The sequence below is a fragment of the Acanthaster planci genome, linkage group LG03 (genome assembly GCF_054643075.1).
Source record: "Acanthaster planci isolate LZ-2023a linkage group LG03, COTS_SCS, whole genome shotgun sequence".
Lineage (NCBI taxonomy): Eukaryota > Metazoa > Echinodermata > Asteroidea > Valvatida > Acanthasteridae > Acanthaster > Acanthaster planci.
Window position 1 is genome coordinate 23,035,330 of NC_141779.1, and position 24,247 is coordinate 23,059,576.

The window sequence follows — 24,247 nt, forward strand, 5'->3', positions numbered from 1 at the left end:
GTACAATAAAATCTTGGTAACTCGAATTCAGTTCAGTGGAAAGACCGTTTATCCGGTAGGCTGAATTTTTCTCACTAAAAGAATACAATTTATTACAAAAATACCTCAATACCTCCAAATGTTCACAACACTACATATGGTTATCTCGAAGCTTTTGTGACGCAGATAAAAAAAAGCCAAATTGTTTCAGGTAAAGGACCGCCGCGAGACCTTAATTCAAGTCTTCACAACCAAGCATGACCGCCTGTGTTGCATGCTGGATAGCACACACACTGCATACACCATCCGGCACCGACCGCGACAAATCCTGCTTTTGGGCTCACTGCTACCGCAGACCCATTCATGGAGAGTCCAATCGTTGACTCTTTCCGATAACCATGTGACCACAGAAAGTGACATCATCAGAAAACCCAAGTGAAAACAAGCCTCTAATTCCGTGGTGCGTCACGCCGAACACAAGATCGGCAAAAAGACAAGATTTGCCACACAAAGGTACATGTACTAGGTTGATTTTTATTTAGTGGTAGAAAGAAACCATTAGGTAACAACAACAAAAAATCTCAGTAAAACTATTATTTGTGTGCAAAAAATACACCATGAGAAAGAATAAAAAGCAGGAAACTATCACTAAATGTTGCCATTACAGCAGAGCAAGTAAAGTTTGTTGTGATTGATTTTTCATTTATTCTTCGAGGTTCGAGTTACGTAAACGACAACCAACATGACCAATGAAAACACGACTGCCCCACTAGTACTGTACATGGTACGTGTGGACTGGGCAGGGTTTCTGTGACTGATTTTATCCTTCAAAGTTTTTCGTACAAGCATATAAGCCGCAGAGACAACTTTCAGCATGAGAATCAATGTACATGTATAAGCCGTGGCTTATATTCCAAAAATTACGGTACATGCGCACATCAAATAATTAACTTACTCTTATTCATCACCTTTATGCCCTCATCTATTCATGGTGGGGTTGCAAGTGGTTAAACTAAGCCCATTTTCAACTCGATTTAAACTATAATTCAATTTTACATTTAATGTTTCGGAAAACACAGAGCACATGTATTTGGGTGACTGCTGACGTGATATTCCTTGAATACCTATGAAAATCCTGACAGGAAATCTGCAGGCACATCTACGTGTACAGACACATTTTACTCTATTGACAGATCAAATCCGCTCACAGAAGCAGAAACAACATGACGAGTGCCTGGATATTGTCACTGCATTCTGACATCAACAGTTGCATAATTTCACATTCATGTATATCTATGGCTCTGTTTCTGCTAGGGGCCTATTTGGGACTGAATCTAAATTTCCCTGAAGAGATTGAAGAAACTAATAAACTTCACGAATACACTACATTGGTGAATACATTTTCTGTTTTGAAAAGCTATCTTTATATAATCTTTAAACTCATGTTGACAGTCGACCTTTGTTCGTTTGGCACAGTCATGAATAAGCCTCTGCACTGATGACGTCACATTTTGTTTACATGTGCACTTTTCTAAGAAGCTGGGCCAACAGTCCACTAAGCACTACAGCAAAAGCCCACGCATAAAGAAAGTATGGCGTCATCAGTACAGAGGTCTATTGATGCTTACTGATTAAACTCAAAGGAGTGGGGTCCAAATTTCTGTTCTCAGTTTGGAACTAATCACCGAGGTTTGTGCTCAATCAGCAGGAACGGCAAGTAAAAATCAGAAAGCAGTCAGCTTTAATAAGCCTGTATTCTGACTAAAGTTCATTGGTGACAAGGTTCTTGCAATTGCAAAATGAGAATGCAATTTTACTGAGCACTAACAAGAACTTTCTTAGCAGAAATTGTTTACCGGCTAAAATGCCTTGTGGCAATCCTACTAGTGACTGGTTCCCTGCTGTTTTTGCAGAGACCAAGCAAGTTTGCTTGGCAGATCTGTGACCTCTGTCCTGGCATTTACAATGTGCTGCCTGGCATTGTTTGCTTGAAAGCTTCCTCAGAAACTCCAAAATTGAACCCTTTGTGCCGGTAATACGCAAACAAGTGTATTCTTTGTCAGGCACGTTCACTTGGAAACAGTCCCAGTTTCAGCATACAGGCCCCCGAGTTCTAAAATATATCCGCATACTGCAAGAGCTGGTGTTAAAGATAGACTTGGACTGTCCGTATAAAGTCACTGTTAAGGGGGCATACCACATTTGCAGTTATCCAAAAAATTGAAATATTGTTGAAAAGCTTACTTGGTTTGAAGATGGTGACACTAAACTCCTTTTGAAATTATTCTTGCTGGCAAACTGTCATTTTATGAATTTTGGGCCGACTAAATAGTTGAAAGAGAACCTGGTTGACTGTTTCATAAGCTTTACATGTACATGTACTTCAGTAGTATTTCATATCTCTCCAAGAATTAGGAATTGGATGACTATACCCACCGCGACTGACGGCATCCAGCGCCACTCCACATCCAGTAGCTCCGCCCCCAATGACTAGCACATCAAACTCGTGAGTGTTCTGCAGTGACTGCATTTGCTGCTCTCGAGTCGGCAGGGGCATGCTGAGGTGAGCATTGCGCAGCTCAGCAGCCACGACATGGGCCTGCCGATTCTGTCGGAAGGGGTTTTTTAAAAGAAATGTGCGATTTCAAAGTTTGTTTCAAAACACATTACCGGTACCAGTATTTTTTGCACATGTAGGTCACGTACATGTAGGTCATGCACATGTAGGTCACGTACATGTAGGTCATGTACACGTAGGTCACGTAAGTTGGCACATGATTTTAGTACTTACATGACTTAAGAGAGCAGCACTGACAATTATTAGATACAAGTCAATAAGAAGTCAACAGTCAAATCACATCAAAATATTCTGTGTGCGTAAATGTACAGCATGTGCTGCTAATGTTCACGTATGCAACTACACACATGATTTCAGCAACAAGGCAATGATGCCGATGATAGGTACTATTACGAGTCCCATGAGAAGTCAACAGCTGTCAATTAACGATACAGCCATCTGCATTGAATATAAACTTCACTTGTGAATTCTGAGGTATAATAAGGCACAAATGACTATTTCTGATTTCCTCCCCTCAACAGACCTTAATCACAAGGGAGCCATTTTGATCATGTTCCCTAATTCTATCCAACTCAAAGTAATATCACTGCCAAAGGGGTGGTACCAGGCTATTTGGGGTTCCATGCCTCACTTTCAATTTTTTTCAAAGTTGCTTAACACAAGTACATGCAGATCTTCATGATAAATCACAAAATTTAAACTGTTCATCACTTGTAAATGAAATTAATCTGTACTGAACTTTTCTGCTTACATGTAGGCTCCCAAAATAAAAAAAAAAGTAAACCTTGCTTTCAATTCAAAATGGCCGATTTTGATCATGTTCCCTAATTCTATCCAACTCAAAGTAATATCACTGCCAAAGGGGTGGTACCAGGCTATTTAGGGTTCCATGCCTCACTTTCAATTTTTTTCGAAGTTGCTTAACACACATACATGTATGTAGATCTTCATGATAAATCACAAAATTTAAACTGTTCATCACTTGGAAATGAAATTAATCTGTACTGAACTTTTCTGCTTGTAAACATGTAGGCTCCCAAAATTAAAAAAGTAAACCTTGCTTTCAATTCAAAATGGCCGATTTGTGAATAAGATCACTTTTAGTTTTCCAGTGGTATCACATACTGATGAATCACCAATCCATGACGTGGTTCTTTAAGGGCATTTCAATACCCCCCTCTGATATTCTGTCACTGAAGCCTTGCATACAAGAAGGTGTGTTTCCTAAATACACTACTCTACTACTAACTTGTGGCAAATTCAAAGTTTCACGTCAGCTGCTTCACAAACAAGTACATTTCTTTTTATTAAAATGGTTAAGAAGTATGTCTTCACCTCGCCGACAATGCTCGCCCTTTCAGAGGTTGAAAGGTTCCCAAAGTTTAAACAATGCACAACCTTTACATTATTTTAGTGATTCACAAAACTACCAATTTCTATACTCATCCAGTCATCCTTCAAGAAAAGCATTGACCAATTGCAAGCTTTTACTGGCTCCAGGTTTTAAAGACTTTTTCCTTCTGTCTAAGTTGGCTTAATCCAAACCAAACCACAAAAGTGAATTCCCAATCTAAATGTACATGCACAAGTACCTTGGAGAGTTTCTGAGCCGAGTTCCTGCTGACAACGTAGCCGGCCAGTAGTGCGCCAGCTCCCAGGAGGCCCCCGCCGATGACAACCTTGCGCAGACGGCCAGATGACGCCATGACACCAGCCAACTAACCAAACCTGTCTACCAGGCACAAAACAAGGAACAGGAAGATGGAGCACTTGGGTGATTCTGAAGCCAAATTTATTCCTTTTGACCGATCCGCAAAGACACTGTATTTGTGGATCACTGATGTACATGTGTAAGAGCATTAGGCTGTGTCCTGCTCACTTGGCTGCGGCTTGATATTACACATGACTCTCTGAGAACTGGCAGCAGCCACTACATAGACTCGCTGCCAAGTACATGTACATGTACCAGTATTTTGGATGTGGCCCGAGAACCTACACGTACATGTATGTACATGCACAGGTGAAGATTGTTGCTCTCGATGTAAAAAATATTATGTGTCAACCACAGGCAAAGAGAAATTTTCAACAAATTTTAATACAGGGATTGGATGCTACAGTAGTTCTGTATTATCATTTAGTAGTTTTCTTTGAGGCTTTGAAGGGCATGTCGGCTGGCTAAATACTGTGCACAACCATTTGTGACCGGCTCTAGAAAAATGGGTAATAAGTCGCCAGATTCAGGTTACAAGTTTTTAATGTGACTGGATTCTATACATCAAAAGCTAGAATTTGATATATGAATGACCCCCGCAGCATGTTGCGTTTGGGAGATATATAGACATTTGTCATATTTTGTATGTCCACATTTTCAGATTTAATAAGTAACACTTTTCAGGAAAAAGCTCATAAAGTGTAGTGCTTGGAAACACAATTCTACATGTACATGTAAATAGGATTTCCTACTGAATACTGATTGAACAATTTTTTTATCTTTATTCATCAGTATCCATGTTTGTAATCACAAATTCGGAAAATATAAATATTATAGAAGCTATTAAATGAAAAAAACACAAAATCACATTTTTGAAGAAAATTTGCCCTCTCCAAATAGAACAGGCCATGACATGTGTTGGCATTGCGTGACTTAATACCCTTTTTTTCAGAGCAGGTCACATTTGGCTAGACAACAATCGTAGATGCACATGTACGATGGATCACATTACCTCATGAAAGAACCCAATACGCATGTACCACTATACTAGTACACGTAACCCATGTACATGTACGTGTAAAGTACCCAGTTTGTGAAAAAAGCACATTGTAAAGAATTTCCAATGGACAATTTGAATGTCCTGTTATTCAATCAGACAAAACATATCATCAACCATCAACCAGTTCAGTTACATGTACAGGTGTCGAAGGGCCATAATGCCATGTTGCACGGGGCAAAAATTACACTGTCACTGCCACTTTGTCAAATCCTATGAATAATGTACATGTAGAACCCTAGGACTGTTCAGAGAAGAAAGTGCATTCCGCATTACATGCATTCTGCATATTAATCTGAGACTGGACTTAATATGCTCAGGATTTACATGTACCACAAAGCTTTTAGTTAAGAATAATCTTTTTTTGGTTTTTCTCTGTTTTTTGTTTTCAAATCATAAGGGACGTTTTGAGTAAGACCGGAAAGATGGCACATTTGGAAGTGGGGATTCCCTCCATAAGCTAAATGCATTGATACTTGTAGGTTCGTCCCTAGTGCATTTCTGCATTTCTTTGCAAGGGAAAAACTGCAGCACATGAATATTGCATACAGATTTGCAGAAAAGGATGAAGCAAAGGTGAGGAATGGGGAATGTGCATCCGTTGGTTTGGCAAAAAAGCCCTCAAGAATAAAATGGTCGGATTGTCCAAAAGTTAGCGCACAGGGAATTCTTCTACAAGTAGTTACCGTTTGTTCTTTCATATCCCCTGCCCCATCACACTTAAGTTTTACATGATCTTAGTATATCAGCAAACAATCCAGAGAGAGGGGTCAATCATGGCGAGATCTCGTACAATGTACACTGTATAATAAATGGAGCACCCTCCATGCATCAAATGGCCTCTGACTTCTCAAAGGGTAACGAGCCCAAAGGGGCATCTACAAGTAAGAGTGACCGCATGCCACCTTTCCCATGGATTCGCCAGAAACCCTTCAAAAGATTCTGAGAGAAGTTGCAACCTGTCACTACAAAATGAGCTGAAAGTTGTAATTTTCCAAAATTGAGGTATTGGTATTTCTAAATTCGGCAGAAAAAGAGCTTTCCAATGATATATAACACTGGTAAAAGTAGAATGACAACGTGACATTATTCCGACAGCTTCGTACCTTTGTTTCCGACATTGTTTAAACATTTCTGACCGGGCACGAATAAGGCTATCGTCAAAATTGGTAAGAAAATGACTTTTTAACTACCCGATCCTGCTCAAAGTTTGGGACCTCACTCTTATAAAATATGACAAAACCCCAAAACATGACCTCCTCTTCCATTTTAACTTGAACCATCATAATATGAATGAGCGGAGTGCGACTTTATGCTCAATTTGTCATGACAGGTCACAATGACCCCGTCATCAGTAAGGATGAGATTGGTTGGGGTCATGTTAGTTGGGTGCCTGGTGCTACGGTGAAAACTGCACATATTCCAACAGAAATTGGTCATGTAAGTCCCGTAACAAGCACAAACAACCTGTGCTCAAACGCGGAGAATCCCTACCAAAGGGGTGTCACTTCTGTTTAATAATACACGAGCCATCTTTTCTTTATGAACGTTAACCCTAACAGTTCTGCATGAAATTTGCCTCAGTACTCAGTACTATAAAAATACTAAGCGGTAGTCTAAACCTGAAAGACCTAGCACTACAAAGTACTACTTCTGGCTAGGGTATCCTCCATTGTTACTCGTACAGAGAACAATAAAGCCATGCATTCATAGTGCCAGAGCACTGTATGGTACATTGTCTTATCTATTGTATTTTATGGCTTCAGAGAACAATAATGTCATGTCCTCTTACAAGCTCTAGCACTGTATACTACATTTTACTACTAAGCAGTACTTTGTGGTATTCAGGGCTGTGAGGGTAATACATCTGCAATTCTTTTCTTTATGCATACAGATTAAGCTAGCCCCACTTGCATGGCACGGACTCTCACTCTAAGGATGGATCGGGAGTGAGAGTCCGTGCCACACTAGTGGGGCTAAGATTAAGCATAACCTTATTCAAGTTATTGCACTGAGCCAGTACAAAAAGTAGCGTGAGTAGTCTACTCTGAGATGGTGAGACACTACATTAGGTCCTGCTGAATAGTGTCATAGTTGGATCTTGTGAGCTGTGGAACGTACCCAAAGACATTACCAAAGGGAAGCTTGTAAGCCCTGAAAATAGTTGCTCAAGTTTGGATAAGTGTTCGGTATCCAACTTCCACTCAACATGCATGACATGCTCAATATGTCAAATAGAAGAATAAACACGATAAATACTAGGCAATTGCATGGTATCGTCAGAGGGAGAGTTCCATCCCTTAAAATGTTAAAATGTTATCGCCCGACTATGTCCAAATATTTTAAAAAGGGCGCTTTTTAAAGTCCAAATTACTCGGACTAGGCCTACCAAAGTACCATACCCACCATCACGAATGACATAGCGGTAATGTCGGTCGTGGCGGGTACGATATGTTGACATTACTCATTAGGCTTATCACGTCCTAACCTGTGTTTATTGACTGCAGCCACACTATCTAGAAACTAATCACTCAAATCGTCCAGCATTTTCTTTAGATTCGAGGAACTTATGACATTTCCATTAAGTGCAGCAAGCAGGGCAGTTCACGAGTTTGATTCGCCACTCCTTTTTCGTAGCGTACATGTAAACGTATTTTTATGTACTACTCTACTAGGCCTACATACCCAGCGCGCTCGCTCGCGCGGAGAGAACTATACCAATGTAAGACAGAAACCCTGAAGCATGTCATTTGCTAAGTGCTTTAAATGGCACATTAAAAAGTGCACCAGGCTAATTTTGTTGCCGAACATCAACATACGCATGCGTACTAAAATTCTGTCAGGAATTCTTTTAACAACGGCTGATACCTGTGTTTTGCTTGAATTTACATTTACTTCTACATTTATTTCATTTTTCGGGATACATACAAATTACAGCCAAGAAAGTTACATATATAAAAATACAAACATTACAAAGGGACAAAATCAATAAACAAAAAACAATACACAATATCCACTTAGCTCCCGATGGATTGCCTAAAAGAAACAAGTTTCTGTCGAGAGGCTCTCCAAACTAAGTGGATCATGAGAATTCCAGGTATAAATGTTAATGTAGCATCTTAACAGGGGACACAATTTTTCAATGAAACAAAATACGTAAGTTCTCGACATGACATGTAAATATTACACTGAATATAATGTCTGCAATTAAAAGGAGAATAAATAATTGAAGTAAATAAAATTAAAGTGACCAATTTACTAGATAGTAAAATGAATATGAACAGTACATGTATATACGGGGTTACGGGTGTCAATATTAATCAAAACCCAGTTTACAAGGTATTGCTAATGCATAACATTCTAATTACATCTAATACCGAGAAATGCAGCTTAAACCTAATACTCCTCAGTCCTGCACCTGTTCAAGGTGTGAGGAATGTTTGGGTTGATTTACTGAAATGTGATTAGATAATTGCCTCTGGTGTACAGGAAGAGAAGAGGATTCTGATATATGCATGTTGGCAAGAGTGTTCTAGGGGGCAAGTGAAATAGGGTCTAGGCTGAAGAGATAGTCTTGTAAAGAGTTGATGAAAGGTTTCAAAGAAGGTTCGAGACAAAGGCCCGGAATGTCACCAGAGAGTAAGTTAAAGTACCTTGGAAGGAAGATGAACGTAGAAAATTTGGAAATAGTACGGCTGTATTGGTGCTTGAATAACAAAGTGTTGGTTTTCCTGATGTTGACCTGCGGGAGAAATTAGGAAGAAAGAGAAACCTGTTTATAGAGGCATTTGACAACAAATGAGATGCCGAGGTAGAGTGGGCGATTGTACAGAGGAGGCAATTGAAGCTTGGCAAGACGTTGTTGATAAGAGAAATAGAAACATTGTATTAAATGAAGGCAAGATTTAGTGAAGCGGCGTTGGATTGTTTCAAGACATTGAATGTGGTTTTTCTGGTGGGGTAGCCAAACTGGTGAGCCGTATTCCAAGACTGATCTACAGAGAGAAGCATAAGTTGAGTAAGACACTGGCATTTCTGGATTTTACAATACGTCTTACAAAACCAGCAAGTCTGGAACACTTTCTGCAAATGGTGTCTACATGTTTGGACCAGATGAGGTTATTTGAAATAGTGATGCCAAGATATTTGTAGGAGGAGACGACTTCTAGTGGTTCAGAAGCTGCAAGAAAGTATGAAGTTAGTGGTTGCTTTCTGGAGCGAGTGATATGACCTTGCACTTGGTGGAGTTAAGCTGCATAGAATTCTCAGAACACCAGTGGAGGATAGAATTCAGGTCATTCTGTCAAGTGGAAGCGTCATTTTTACATTTAATAATTCTACACAAAACAGTGTCATCGGCATATTGAGGGAAAGAAGATTGCACATGGTTTGGTAAGTCAACTTTGAAGAAGTTAAATAAAATGGGACCTAAAACGGAGCCCTGAGGTACCCCTGAAGTTACAGGTATCCAGTCAGATTTCGCTCCCGAGAAGAGAACTCGTTCTCTGTTGGAAAGAAAGTCAGCAATCAATAAGAGAATTTTACCACAAATTCCATACTGATGCAGCTTGTGAAGGAGGATTGAGTGATCCCATCTGTCAAAAGCTTTGGACCAGTCCAAAAAGATTGTATCGATTCGAGGAGGGCTGGAAACATCAAGTGCCTGTGATTAAGTGTGAAAGAGGGAGGCTAGCTGAGTAGTACGGGAACGTCTGGGTTGAAATCCATGTTGGGAATCTGGGATGATATTGTACTGCGAGGAGTGGTCAAGCAATTTGTTACACATAAAATCTTTAAGCATTTTGCAAGGAACCGAGGTTAATGAAATTGGTCTGTGGTTGCTGATGGATTTGTCAACATGTTTAAATAAAGGAACGACATCTGCCTGCTTCCAATTGTGGGGAACTACACCAGTGAGAGACTCGTATTAAATATGCTGGATAATATTGGAACAATGGAGGTACCTGCAAATATTGGGAGAGATGCCACCCAAGCCAGGTGGCGTGGATGATTTTTTCAATGACTGTTCCTTTTTTGGGTGGGGGGATATATAACCTTGGCCTTGCAAGTGTAGTGTTTTGGTTCTAAATTATCACGGGGCGTGAATTACATATCTATCTACTAATGTATACTTTTTCGTCTGACTTGGGCGCGCTTATTTACGTTGCTTTTACTCAAAAAGGTTATTAAACAGGGAATCGTTCAGTTTTACCCGCATCCGCTCCGAGCGGGAACAAAAGAGGGCACGTTTTTAAATGAAATTGACATTCCTTTGGTACGAACTCATTGCACAGGTGCGCAAGTTTATGCGCGTTTGACGCGGGAAAGACGGTGAAACTGAGACAGATGGTGCGAAGTTTACCAACTGCACGCGAAGACCATGTAACGAGACTATTCGTTGCGCGTAATGCAGGGTGCGTTCGATTAGCTCACGTGGGGAAAACCTGACCTGGCAATGGCCTTGTGTATTGTGTCAAACGAAGGAGACGGCGGGGACGAAGTTAAACCCGAGTCAACTCGTTGAAGCTAATCGAACGCCTCCATAGCGAGCTCCGCGTCAAACGTTAAACTCCGCGTCCGTCAGTAGCAATCTTTATTTAGTTTTTACATAACAGATTTTTTTTAAATATAACTAAATTTCATAAACAGTGAAACTTGTGAATTGCCAATGTGACAGATCTTGAAAGCTGCTTGTTTCGCTTGTGCACCTATTGCACGTCGACAAGCAGAAAATGTAAGTACAAGCACTTGCTGGGCAAGGAGAAAGTATCGCCCCAAACGGGTTTAGATTCTAATTAGATTATAGACTAATCCGATTAGACGCCCTAACTGCGGTGGCATCGCGCTCACACGCACATTCTTCAGCTTGACGCGCGCGTGCATTTGGCAAATCACGACATCCTATTGTCGAAGAGGCATGTAACGCGCGCGTACCACCTGTGCACGAGCGTTGTGCCACCGCAGTAATGGCTTCTAATTCTGGTGGTCGAATTACACTATACGTGGCGCGACAGTTGCATCGTCAAATTACCCTGACATCGTTTTGCCATTCAGAATTTGTGCAGAGCGCCACCAGAAATCTTCATTCCCGTGAGGTTAAGAAAACCAGTCTTGCTTTAGAAATGATGTGATCAATGACAACTGTAAAAGAGTATATTAAAGGATTCGGTGTGCAAGCTGGAGTCGCAAGGGGGGGGGGGTTAATGTGTGTATATATATTATGAATACAAGTAGCACTAAATCATTGTAGTTACACACATGGAGTAAGTACTAGGATACACAATTCAAAAAATCCCTCGAGGGTGGCTCAGAGAAGACTTCGAACCGATGATGAGAGAGCTCTCGACGTTTCCAACAGGGCATTATGTCGTCGAAGGCATCACCGTGACAGAAAACAGAAGTTGTAAGTTGACGGGCGGGAGACCTAGGAAGTAAAAAGTGGAAATCAGTTTTTTATTATGCTTAATAAGGTTGATCTTTTGATCATCACTTATAATAATTTCAAACGGGCCAACGTCAGGAATTTTTACAGGAAGTCAGGGATTTCATACTTATGCACCCTGACTTTTTAATTTCTGAGGTTAAAGACACTCAGGCTGAGAAAACCAAACCAGTGTTTTTGGTTAAACTGGCTTCCTTTTGCCTGCGAATATGGAGGATGATCGACGTCTCCAAGTCACATGCGCATATGCGTACTTTTCATGAGTTCTCGGTATTATAATGGCTAGTCGCTGCCACAAATTATGCATTTGTTAATGACAGTGGGATTTCCTTAGAAGGCAGATTGACCCATCGCGCTATAAATTCAAACGCGCTAACTCCCACACATCCCTTATATCCGGCCAAACTTCCTTGAATTAATGTAATACTAATATTTTACAACTAAAAGATACAGCGTTTTCAAAAAAGACTCTGCGGGTTTGTTGAAGACAGATACATTTAGAAACAAAAATCCAACGTCCTTTATGGTGTATATCTATCTTCGAACTCTCGAGAGCCACTGTGCATGAAGTTCTTTTGGTAACAGTAGCAGGCTGGCATGACAACGGTTAATTTCAATACCTCATCTATGGAGTAATTAGTACAAAAGCCACTTGCGCCATGCAGTATATATTTTTAAAAGTAAAGTGTATTTTTTTCAAGTTTCGTTTCACGAAAGAGAATTTTGTCCAAATTTTGTCCAGATTTCGTTTTACGAGATAGATCTTTTCAGTTCATTTCTATGAGGTAGGCCCTATGTTTTTTTCAAGTTCGTTTTGTGAGATACTAAAAGGAACTTGAAAGATATCGTAAAACTAACTCGATAATATAATTATATTACATCTCGTAGAAAACGAACTTGTAGAATATTCTGTAGAAAGAAATTCTTTCCAATTATCGAAACAACGCTTCTAAAAACAGGTTTTGCTTTTTTTGAGAAATGTTTTTCATGTTTCTTATGATAAATATTCCGGTTTTTACATTTTACCACATCAAACTTTAAAACTTTATCCCATAAAAACTAACCTTGACAAAAGTATATCTCGTAAATATTGACGAACTTAAGAAAAACATGCCCTTCACTTTTTAAAAATAGACACTTCATGGTACTAGTGGGCATTTGTAGCTAAGTGTTTAGAAACAGAACGATATTCTTTGCAAAAGCTGTCATCCAAAAGGTGTATGGGCAGCGCATCGAGACTGGAGACCGCAGGCTTTAAGTCACTAGGCGAAATTTAGTGTCCCTAAAGGCTCGTGAGGTTATTTATAAAAGTCTCAGCAAGCGTTGAAAATCATTGCTGAGAGTTTTTTCTGTGTACGTCAGGGGTACTGGAACAATATTTCCCTATTTTTTGCCCACGAACTACGCATAGTCATCGTTTGGTGCTGCTCGAAAATGTGAGAAATTGCAAAAAATATATAGCTCATCATCTGCACCGAATGTGGCGGCTGGCATTTTTGGAGGCCCCCCAAAAGAGCCATGAAAGCAGACTTTATCTGTTTATGCGCAAACCGAATCATGGATACATATCCAGATGAAAAGAAAATTGCGCGGACCTCCAACATGGCTGTCATGTAACAGACCAATGAATTTATATGGACAGTCCCAAACATCCTCAAGCCCATTACAATATAATTAACGACAGAAAACATTGCCAAATCGGAGAGATATAGCGCCGGCTGGTAACGCTCAGGAGGATCGTGGCCTTGCGTGTTTCACTGGAAATTCAAGATTACGATCACTTGGACAATATTTCTTTTCAGTTTTACGTGGTAATAGGATATCAGGCTCAGGTCTGAATGTAGCCATCCGCCTCGCAGCAAAATAGGCCAACCAATCGGAGGTTTTTGTGAATGAAATATCCCGAGTTGGAAGCCAGGAGTCCCAAGTGCTTGGTGTAGAGAAAAAGGTTTCTGATCGGTCCTGGTTATGGCACATCTTATTTTAAATAACCTGTGGGATCGCAAAATATTTAATAAGCTCGCACGCAGGAATCTGGTAACTTAGAGGAGAGCACATATCACAAACTTTCAACTGCCTTCGGAAAAAGACAGATCCACAATATAATGGTAACCTGTTCCGAACGGCAAGCTGGTTTGCGGAATTTTCATTATTCAGTCGTTGGCATTTTGTTTAAACAGTTTGTTCGTGCGTGGACGAAGGCGTCCTTATTTAGAGGCTTCATTTATTTTCCCGAGGCATTTGAACTCCCGGAAGCGTGGACGCCCCCGCAAGCCTGAGAGGGTTGTTATTCCATTCCATCTCCCAAAAAAAATGAGTCGTACGTTATTGATACTGAAATAAATGAGTGTATAGGCCTACTATTACATTGTTTAAAACAAGTTGACGTCATTTTTTCTCAAGGACTGTACATAAAAAATAGCCTAAGTTTGGGGAGATATGGACACCACACTACCCATTATTCGGAATCCGTTAGCCCCTGCCGTGTGTTCACGTACGTTCACTCCCATGCCCTTGTGCACTATTTTGCCGAGAGCTAGCGCATGCGCACTCGATCACTTTGCTGTGGATTTCGAGGCAGGCGACGTCAGACACCGTTCCAGCACTTCTTTCCGCGGATGGAGATCATAATTTATTTTTGTTAAAAAATACAAACAAATAAAGTTCACGGAGCTAACCTGATCACTAAAAGTTGATTAGACAACATTATACCACCATATTATATGAACCCATTTGCACAAAATTTAAAAAAGATTCTGAAAAAGTGATGTAAAAAAAAGTTGGATTTGAAAGAAAATACGTTTATGGTCTTTCCCATTTTAAAACCACTTCTCAAGTTTATCCAAACAGACGAAATAAAGTGCCGTGTGTATTAAAACCAAAAAAAACATCGATAGTATTTTCAAGTGATTGCAAATTGAACATTCTGCACGAGAATCATTTGTCCATAGTCGTAGTAGTGCATGTATGCGTTGATGGAGTACATGTACACATATGTGCAAATGTGCAGACATAAATCATTGCCGATCATCAATTGACAGAGAGCCAAAATTGAAATTGATCAAACTAACTAATAGCTATAGCTTAAAAATAACATGGTATCATTTTTAAACACTCTTTAAATCACTAAGATATGCAGCATGTGTGGAAAAAATGGAGAACAATTCAAAACTTCGATTTCAAAATACCCTTTTTTACATTCAGAAATGTAGGCCCTAACGTACACAGACATCTTTCATTCCATTTTCTCCGAAATGTCGTTTAGGATTAACAAGAAACATATCACAAAATGAAATCTGAAGCTTGATTATATATCTCTGGTATAAATTCAGCAAACTTTTACACAATGATCTCCGCAGATCGATTTTGGTATAACAGAAAGTGATCACGACTTTGCCGAATTTTAGCACATGTGCACAAAGTAAGTCGAAGGGGTGAACAATACGTGTATATAGGCTCTTCCCGCCACAGTTAACGTACACATTTCAAAGCACTTATATCTAATATGCGCTAGAGCATCATCGCATTTCCTGTTGATACCGAGCTGTACTAATCAAGAAAACCAGGCTAAACATGTAGATCAAAAAAGTCCGTTGGCACCGTGTGCTTCAGAACTACCTTTTTTCACGAATATTCACACATGCGCGCAAACTCACAGGTTAAGAGTGGAATTCCTTTGTTTTCGCCTGCCCTTTAGCGATAAAAAAAAATTGTCCAGCCTCCCTCCAAAAAGTGCAAAACAAAAAAGAGCAAGAGCACTAGCGACAGTTTAAAAGTGACGTCACGGGCGGAGGGTATAGCCCCCCTAAAATGTTGGCTCTACAACCGCGCCTGGGACAGACTGTTGCGCGCTCGCGTAGCAGTTCCCAGATTAGCCTCATACTGAGCATGTACTCATGAAATACCGAAGAGGCTCATCGGCAGGGTAGACTGGTTCCGTCCCGTACGTAGTCTCCAGACGTCTTCCAGACGTCCTCCAAACGTAATGAAACTGGAGGAATCCTGCCGGTGTTGTGTTAATGAGGAAACGAAGCTTACTAACTGCACAAATCAAGCAGGAGCTGAACGAATATTTCGCCTTTTCTTCTCAGTTGCAGAAAACAACTTCACCTGAAACTGTTCATTTATCTAAGATTTAACCAAATAACCATTGATTTAGGCGACTGTCTCGATTGCATCAGATGGGCTTAGATTTAAAGTTAAAGGTGTAACAGAATGTCCAATGTTCTGAAAATGGGGGGAAATGCCGGCTGAGAGAAATAAAAATTATGATGAAAAAATGAAACTCGAAAACTGTGTTTCCCACTATGAGCACAGAGGATCGCGATTACTGTGTTGTTGATCTGGTGGCAATTTACAATCCTATTGACTAACTGCGGGGGTAGAGTACAGTAGGCCTACTCACCCCAAACTCAGTTGCACTGTATTGACAGACGCTAAATTTGCATTCGTAATTTGAACTTTGCTGAAAATGAGGACTCGCCGAACTTGCTATACACATAAAACTGTTCCACAGAAAACCCTTAAAAATTCACGAGATTCCAATCCATGCAGTGAGTGGGCTTAAATATCAAAGGTTTTTGTGACTATTCAAAACAGGGACTTCTGAAAGATACACAACTCGAACTTTTAGCATTTAGGTGTCCAGTCTACTTAAGCCCATAATATCTTTATTCTAATTTCTTCCTGTTTTCCTGCAATTCGAGGGTTCACATGAAAATGTCAACGCTAAATCGAAGAGGATTTCAATCCGTACATTTTAATCCATGTTTTCATATTGATTCGCCAGGTTTTGAGGGAGTTTGCCAATTCATTTGGTGTAAGCCGCAGATTGCTCCCTGCTTGCCCCAGTCACGTGAAAGACACGTGCAGGGCAAGCGGCAGCCGCTGGCTAGCGGCTATTTTACCAAAGACGCGAGTTTAACTCCTATAGCCGCAGCCAGTTGATTCGAAAACGGCTCCCTAACACATCGCTTGCAGGTATCTACGTTTTGTGCCAACGTCTCGGTATCAGACGCTGACTAATTTAGTTAAAAGACGAATAGACATTCGTGGCCTTCAGTTGTTAATCGTAGAATCTTATGATAATTCAGCACAAATTTATAAGACTGTACAAGGTTTTGAGAGGTCTAGTTACGTATGATGCAGGTGATAAATCTTCGTTCTACGACGTGGATAATACGTTGCAATACATGTTTTCTTCCTCCGTAGAGTAGTCCTGACTGTGGACTTAGAACTCTTGACATCGTTGGCGCTAACGAGGTGAATACGCTTCACATTGGTTCAAATTAAACAAATTGTGTATTTTTTTTCTTGTATATTTTCACCGCAGAATAACCGTCAGTATCAGTAAGAAGTTGTAATCGAGGTCCCGTATTCCTGACTCGTCATAGTAAGCATACCCACAGTTACTCGAGGGATATTAAGGGTCAAATCTTGACATTAAGACCAGGGTTTACCGTCGAAAACATTTCAACTCAAGTTGATTTCATTGCTTTCGCCTAAAGTGTGAAAGAGCTAATTAGACAAGGCATTTTCAACGTGGATTTATCTGTACCATTCAAACCATTCACATCACCACCGGTCATGTGCAATTCGTTCATTATGAACCCTGAAAGCAGATGCAAAAAGGAAGAAAACCTATCGTTTTAGTGAAAGAATTTTGCAGCAATTTCACAAGTTGCAGCAATAATGTACCATATTCATGGGCGGAGATTTCTTGTCACATCTTTGGGGATGATTTCGTATTCGATCATGACGCCGGTAAGTGCAGAGTCGGTGGTGCAGGCTACGGGTGCGCACAGAGTCAGTGACTTGGAAACTGTGTGGGTCAATATTACTTTGGTACTCCCATGGGTCAATCTCACCCATATCTTCATACTATAGAGATGAGCTTGTATTCCATGGGTTCAGGTCTCGGAACCTGACCTGACTGAAGCTCCTCGCGACCAGAGCTAGGCCAGCCATAAAATTTTCTATACCTGTCCTTCCTTCAATACTGCCTTTAACAACACAAAACCCCTATCAACGGTCACCTATCTGTCCCCGCCCAAAATGTGTGACATTAAACACCGATTCCACGCTTACCTTGGGAACGTATACATATTGTGTATCCCAGAAATGGCGCAAATAAAATACCGTCCATTTTAAGCTTAAGGTGTCAACTGGCGATATTTATCACTTACATTGCTGTGAAAATAACAGTCTTAGCTGGGAATTTCACTTTACTTACTTTTGGCGACCCAGAGCCATTCCAAAACACACACAAGCACTCAGAAGTGACTTTGTATACCACTTTTCGTCATAAGGGTTATTTCTCAGCATATTTGAATGCACGGCGGAGTCAGCATCTCCCTTGAAATCAATCGATTATAACAGTCTGAATAGTCTAACTGGAGAGTGGCACGAACTCTTGACTGCTTTGTGTTTACTGGAGCACATCTCTGGATCATCAGAAGGAAATAAGATGAAATGAAATGCATCATCAAGCTTAGTATTCCCCCATTAAAACCATGAAGTTGTAAATACAGTTGTAATAGTTGACATTGTGCGTTTAAAATGGAGAGTATCTTCTTGCATCATTCTTGAGACACACTGTGTAGTGCAACTTTGCCCTGACAACAAAAAAGGGTGCATAGAAGTGTTTGGCTTGACTGTGGCTTGAAACTGCACACAACTTTGCGGGAACCGGCCGCGGCCACAACCACAGACTCGTGTGTAGTTTCTAGCCGCAGCCAAGTAATTCGGACACGGCCTTTCATAAACTTTAATACCGAACGTCCTTCTATTGGATAAATAGTTTCGGAATTTTGGTGGCTTCATTTGAGCAGTATAAGGGCTTAAGAATGAAGGTATCTACTATATTTATTGCTTTGGGATTGAGAAATTTTTGTTAGCGCAAGGGGGGGGTATAGCTAAATGTAGTTGTCGTCGTGTACACATAAAGCAAGACTCCTCATGTTTGTTCTTGTTTATGGGGTCTCTAAACCTTTAGACGTAGCCACGCTTACTCCACATGGAAGAATTGGAAATGAACAACATCCCTCTAGATGCGCGCCTGGTATGATTCCTTTTTCTCTAACGCGTTAAGCGTGTTTACATGAGTTTATTGCATACTTCTTTGTTGCAAACAGACATGGGTATGCCTTCACACAATTTCTTTTGTTGGACAGCAACATAAACATTTTGATCCCTACTCACGAAATAGGTGAAATAACGGGTGAAAGTCCGTGTAACCACAGAACAAATGTGCGCGAACCGTTGTGCGTCAAGTCAACAGTTTTTATTTGTGTCTGAAAGGGCTGCCTAGCACCGTACTAATCAGAATATTACTAATATTATTATCAAAATATATACAGTCAGTGATATGCAGTCAGTGCTCTTAATTTATCTTATAAATAGATTAAAAACACTGACTGTATATATTTTTGTCAATATGACAACATTTTTCATTAATTTGTTGCATTAGTTTTCAGGAGGTACCACATATTCCTCTGCTAATTTTGTTTTCTTCCCTCTTGACAAATCTATCTTGTATTCAACACAGCGTACACAGTTTCGGTGTAGGCCCAAACCACATGTATGTTCACGAACAGCTAGATTTGTTATTCGTGGGTCGGCCGCTCGAACGCCGGGAACAAACAACCAGTTATTGCTGGTAGTTAGTGACAAGCAACATGCAACATGGCGGCGTCCATGTTGGCTAAGTTATTCGAGAGTTAATGTTTGGATGGGCTGAATTCTTTTTTATATAAACAGGAACATTCATTTCTGTGTTACGGAAAATAATTAATGTTAATTTTGCTAAAGTTCCCTTTGTCTATGGCTTTGGAAGCCATCTCTCTACTTTTTGCAGCTGTTCAAAAATCAAAATCTCACGAGTTTTTTCGTGTGTTCCTGTAAAACCCTGATGAGGAGGTGGTGTGTGATCCTGTTCCGAGAACAGTGTTCTTGAGTCGTGTTCCCGCAGTTCGAGCGCGAGAACAAGAAACCCGTGTCAAGAACAGGCCGCCCGAACTCGACCTTAGTGCCGCGTAGCGGCGCAAGACGGGGACTTCACCGTGGATACGCGTAAAACGTTGTTATCGCATGGGCGCCATCCGGTTCGTAAGTGACTTCGTCACAAAGGCAGACGCGCCACGATTTGGAGGCTTTCATTGGACAATCGCTGAAGTTGCGCGTTAACTTCCGGTTCCATGGTTCCATGTAAACGGCGATCAATGCATGTAAGTCTATGTGCAGTGCACGTGTGCAGTGGGCGTGGTTTCAACTGAAGTGACGTCACACTTACAAACCAGATTTGGGTGGGAATTACGCTATGGCTCCACTGGCGCAGGCGCCGTGACAGGCACGCACACCCTGGTATGCCTGCGCCTGTGCACCAACGTTTACACTCGAATGGCGCCGATGGTGATAAAACCTTTTTGCGATACGATCTTTGATCGATACTTTGATATTTAAATATAAGGAGATCCTCTCACGTTAGTCGTATCATCTGAAGTCCTCAAACCCACTCTATTTGCCTTCGGGCTTTGAATTATTCCGGTATGTTGTAGATTCTGAAGACTAACAGAAGATGGAAAATACCAACGCTTAAGAAAATATACTACCCAAGTTTTTACGGTGAGGATTCCTTTGGGGTGAAAAAATAATTGGACAATCGTTTTAAGAAAAAAAAATAGTTGTTTTGTCTGTATGCTGAAAATCTGGATGCGCCACTGCCACCTATCTGGCGGTGATTTGACAGAGAGGAAACGGTTCTTAGTTTAACAGTGTTTAAAGTCATCTGATTCAAGAATTGTAGATAACATGATGTAAATCATTTGCCCCAAAGCATGTCACGCGACAGCACTGCAAAACGTGACAAGTTATCACATGTATATGTGCGGGATGGAACGCCGAAACCTCGCACCTATAGGTACCCACGGTTGCAGTGTTGATGATGACACTATTGATGCGGCTATTCCGGGGTAAGCTTGCTCCTCAAACAAAATGGGGATTAACCCGAAACATTGGTCCGTCCGTCTCCTACTCGTAACAGAAACAGAAATTTCCCAACTACAGTATTTGATGCAAAGACGCAAATGGAGTGCAGGTATGTTGTAGAACGATTATTGAAACACTGATCGAACCGACAACTTCTTGTGACTTTAGCCTAGACTCAGAAAGGAAAACGGCAAGTTGTGCACAAACTTTTCAAGACAAGGCGTTGTGTAGAAGAAGAAGTGAATGTATCACATTCACGCAATGGTACGAATAATTTCATTCAGTCACAGGTTCCATTCACTCCTCGAGGCGAGACTGCCAACCGAGACGCCAATTGCGCAAGCGTGTGGAGACGTACCACGCAACTCGAACTGCCCGTTGGTCACTGAAAGCAAACAGCCATAAAGTGTCATACCAAGGTCATAACTTCTAATACACCCACGCATGCTCAACACTGTGACGTCAATGGTGCGTTGTCTTGTGGTATCGCCACTTTATTCAGGCGGGACATGGCATGATGACATCACAATATGGAGATGACGCTAAAACGCCGGACGAATCGCGACATTTCCCGGGATCCACAGCTGAACCGTTGCAGATCTAGATAATGCGGAGCATCCGGTTTGAATTTTTCATGAAGATACAAGTACCTGTGTTAATACTATCGATGGACAAACTTGGCAAACAACTTCGAGGAAAAGTGTCCCCGTCGACCCGCGTTTCCTTTAGAAATCCCGCTCCGATAATTCGCCCACGCATATACCACGTTGTTGTTGTTCTTGTTGTTGTTGCTGTTCTTGATGTTGTTCTTGTTGTTGTTGTCTATAAGCTAACAACTTGCTGCTTGAGCAAACACAAAAGTTATAAGTAAATATTTTGTTTGCAACCTGTTCGCTGTTACATGAAGTATGAACTGACCTTAGGAGACTTATTCCAATGTTAGACAAATCTGGGAAATTGCTGTCATTGCCGTTTTCAGTGGGGCGCCTTAACCACTCAGATGTTGTCAAAAGTGGACCCAGAACTCTTTTCTTCTCGAAGGGGTAATGTTTTTAATGGGTGGGAACTCTTCAAAAAGGAGAAAATTACGTATGAATTTTTTTTGGGGGGGGGTCGTGAGGGGTGAGGCTTATTAGGCTACATGCCTTTGGAAGGAAGGGAATTAGCCCCCCCCTCAAAAATCGCTTTTTTAGCACAATGGCCTCTGTTGCACACTCCTCTCCCCGCCACTGCCACCACCGATGTGCCAGTGGACATTCTTAATCTAAGAAAAATGCACAGTCATTTGCTCCCAGGGTTTTGGTTAATAGAAAGCTCATTTGCATTTGCCGTACATTTCACTTTATATAGACAATTTACTTCGACACAAAAACGTATGCCTTTGAAACCATGAGAGATGAGATGAATTATGAAATTAAGATCATCGAATGAACGACAAACATAAACCGAAGAAGTTTTCGAGTACATGTAGACTTTCGCATAGCAAGAAATTACGTAGAGTGGAATTCGAAGCTATATGACCCGGGGAACGCCACACTAGGCTTCTGCTAAGAGATATCCAGCCCTAGGCTTGCAGTATTGCACGTTGTCAACGTCCTAGCTCAAGTGCCCTAGTCAGGGGCCATGTAAGTGCCATGTAAGTGGCCAGAGGTATAATACCAAAATCACGATGCTGAATGGGAGATTGGAAGTGGGTGTCGTTCACAGAGGATAAAGGGTGTAGTCCTGAGGAGATGGGAGGTTTCTCCCAACTTCAAGATTTCCTTTTAGAAGGGGCAAGGAGAAGGAGAAGAAGGAACAGAAAAAGATGACGTCACGCTTCATTTACAGGTGTACTTTCCTGTAGGTGCTCAGTGGACCGTAGACCAGCACTCCTGAGAGCAAACATGCAAACAAGGCGAGACATCATCAGTACAAAGGCCTATCGTAGACTTGAATCTACACTCTAAAAACACCTGGGTCAGACTGCCCCGGAATCTGGATCCCATGGGGCCTGACCCCTATCCGGGTCAAATTATGACCCCTTGTGGGTCATATTTGATCCCTTTTAAATTTGACCCAAAAGGGGTCTTAATTTGACCCGGAAAGGGGTCAGGCCCCATGGGAACCAGGTTCCAGGTCAGTCTGACCCAAGTGTTTTTAGAGTGTGGGCAGTGTCGTATCCAGAGGGGGGGGCAGAGGGAAACTTTCCCCAGAGGGATTTACATTAATCGAATATTAATTTAAAATATTTAATATATCAAAAAATAGCACCAAAACCCTAAAAAAAAAAGGGATGTCGGAACCGTTAGTAAGGCTTTTCATATTTTTTTCTCCCCAACATCATGTTGAATATAAGCCCGAAGCCGCATTCGCTTTTGTATTAGCTCCTCCCCCAAATAAAAAAAACACAAAGAGATACTGACTCATCGATCACATATTGCAGGAATTCTACCATTTTGACGACGATGGCAACACCGCGCCTTGTGGTGTGGTGCCAAATCGTGACACACACGGGCTACGACACCCATTCCGACAGGTGCCCCTTTGACTGAAACAGGAGCTCTTTCAACTGACAAAGCTCCTTTCGCCTCAGTTTAAAGTCTAAAAGTAATAAGCTTTTCAAAACTGAGTGTAATTGAACGTAGACAAAGTTAGCCTTCCCAGCACAATTTTATACAGGGTTAAATAACGTTATTTTTATCTGCTTTTATCCACGAACTTCGGATATCACTCTTCAAGATCTTGAAAAAAAAAACAACCTTAAAACTGAGACCCAGTCCATTTTTATTCCGCTATTAGATAACTGGTCAGGGTAGAATTAACTCTTTTTTACTCATTTTTGCCTTCAGATTGTTTTCTGATCAAAGCATGTTTATTCGGGGGGTCTAAAAGATAAGATTCAGCCTTTTGTACGAGTTTCTAAAACGTTTTGAAAGTGATCGAAAAATAAACCCTAAAATCCTCTAGTAGAATCACACATCATGCACATCAAAATAACTTAACTTCAATATTTGGATAGCTTTCTTCGGTAACAAAATTGCCAAAGTAACAACTTAACGTCTCCTGATGAATGTTACTTGTGATGGAACGTATTATCATGAATATTCTAGTGGTAATGCCTCCAGCAATTAAAGTTACATTCGTTCTTTGCAAAATGCAGTAACTTTTAAGATCTGAAAAATATGTCGTGGGGTGAAATCAGTAATGCTAAGGAAATAAATCGGCTCAAATTATCCATTTTAATTTAATGAGTTTCGCAGTGCATCGAAAATCTGTAGTTCCTACACAAGGGAAAATGAGAACTGTCACACAAAAAGGTTGACTCCTCTTCGCTAAAAGTATGTCTTGTAAAAATTTCCAAGAAGATCACTGCATTTTTGAGTTTGTTGCATTTAGAGCGTTTTCATTATGGAGACCCCACCTGCTCTCACGACATTAGAGATTAAACAGTTAACTTTATTGTGCTGAAGTCTGGTTAATACTGTCGACAAAAAGAATAATATTCCATATCGG

At 40.8% G+C, this 24,247-nt stretch overlaps 2 protein-coding genes across 5 annotated transcripts in view; both read right to left on the reverse strand.

Annotated features, from left to right (window-relative positions):
- Positions 1-24,247, reverse strand: part of erp44 (endoplasmic reticulum protein 44) — a 107,515-nt gene that overhangs the window by 39,675 nt on the left and 43,593 nt on the right. The gene's annotated exons all lie outside the window — the stretch shown is intronic.
- The window catches only part of LOC147799733 (glycerol-3-phosphate dehydrogenase, mitochondrial-like), a 54,293-nt gene that overhangs the window by 18,559 nt on the left and 11,487 nt on the right, over positions 1-24,247 (reverse strand). The window contains exons 1-3 of one of the 4 annotated variants that reach the window (XM_087133885.1): positions 8,011-8,027; positions 4,150-4,289; positions 2,416-2,587 (exon numbers count right to left, since the gene is read on the reverse strand). In XM_087133885.1, coding sequence (XP_086990011.1) covers positions 2,416-2,587; positions 4,150-4,263 — 286 coding nt within the window. In that variant the 5' untranslated portion in view covers positions 4,264-4,289; positions 8,011-8,027. Of the gene's footprint in view, positions 1-2,415; positions 2,588-4,149; positions 4,290-7,813; positions 7,984-8,010; positions 8,028-24,247 lie in introns of those variants that run through there. The other 3 variants (XM_087133883.1, XM_087133882.1, XM_087133884.1) reach the window with 3 other exon arrangements.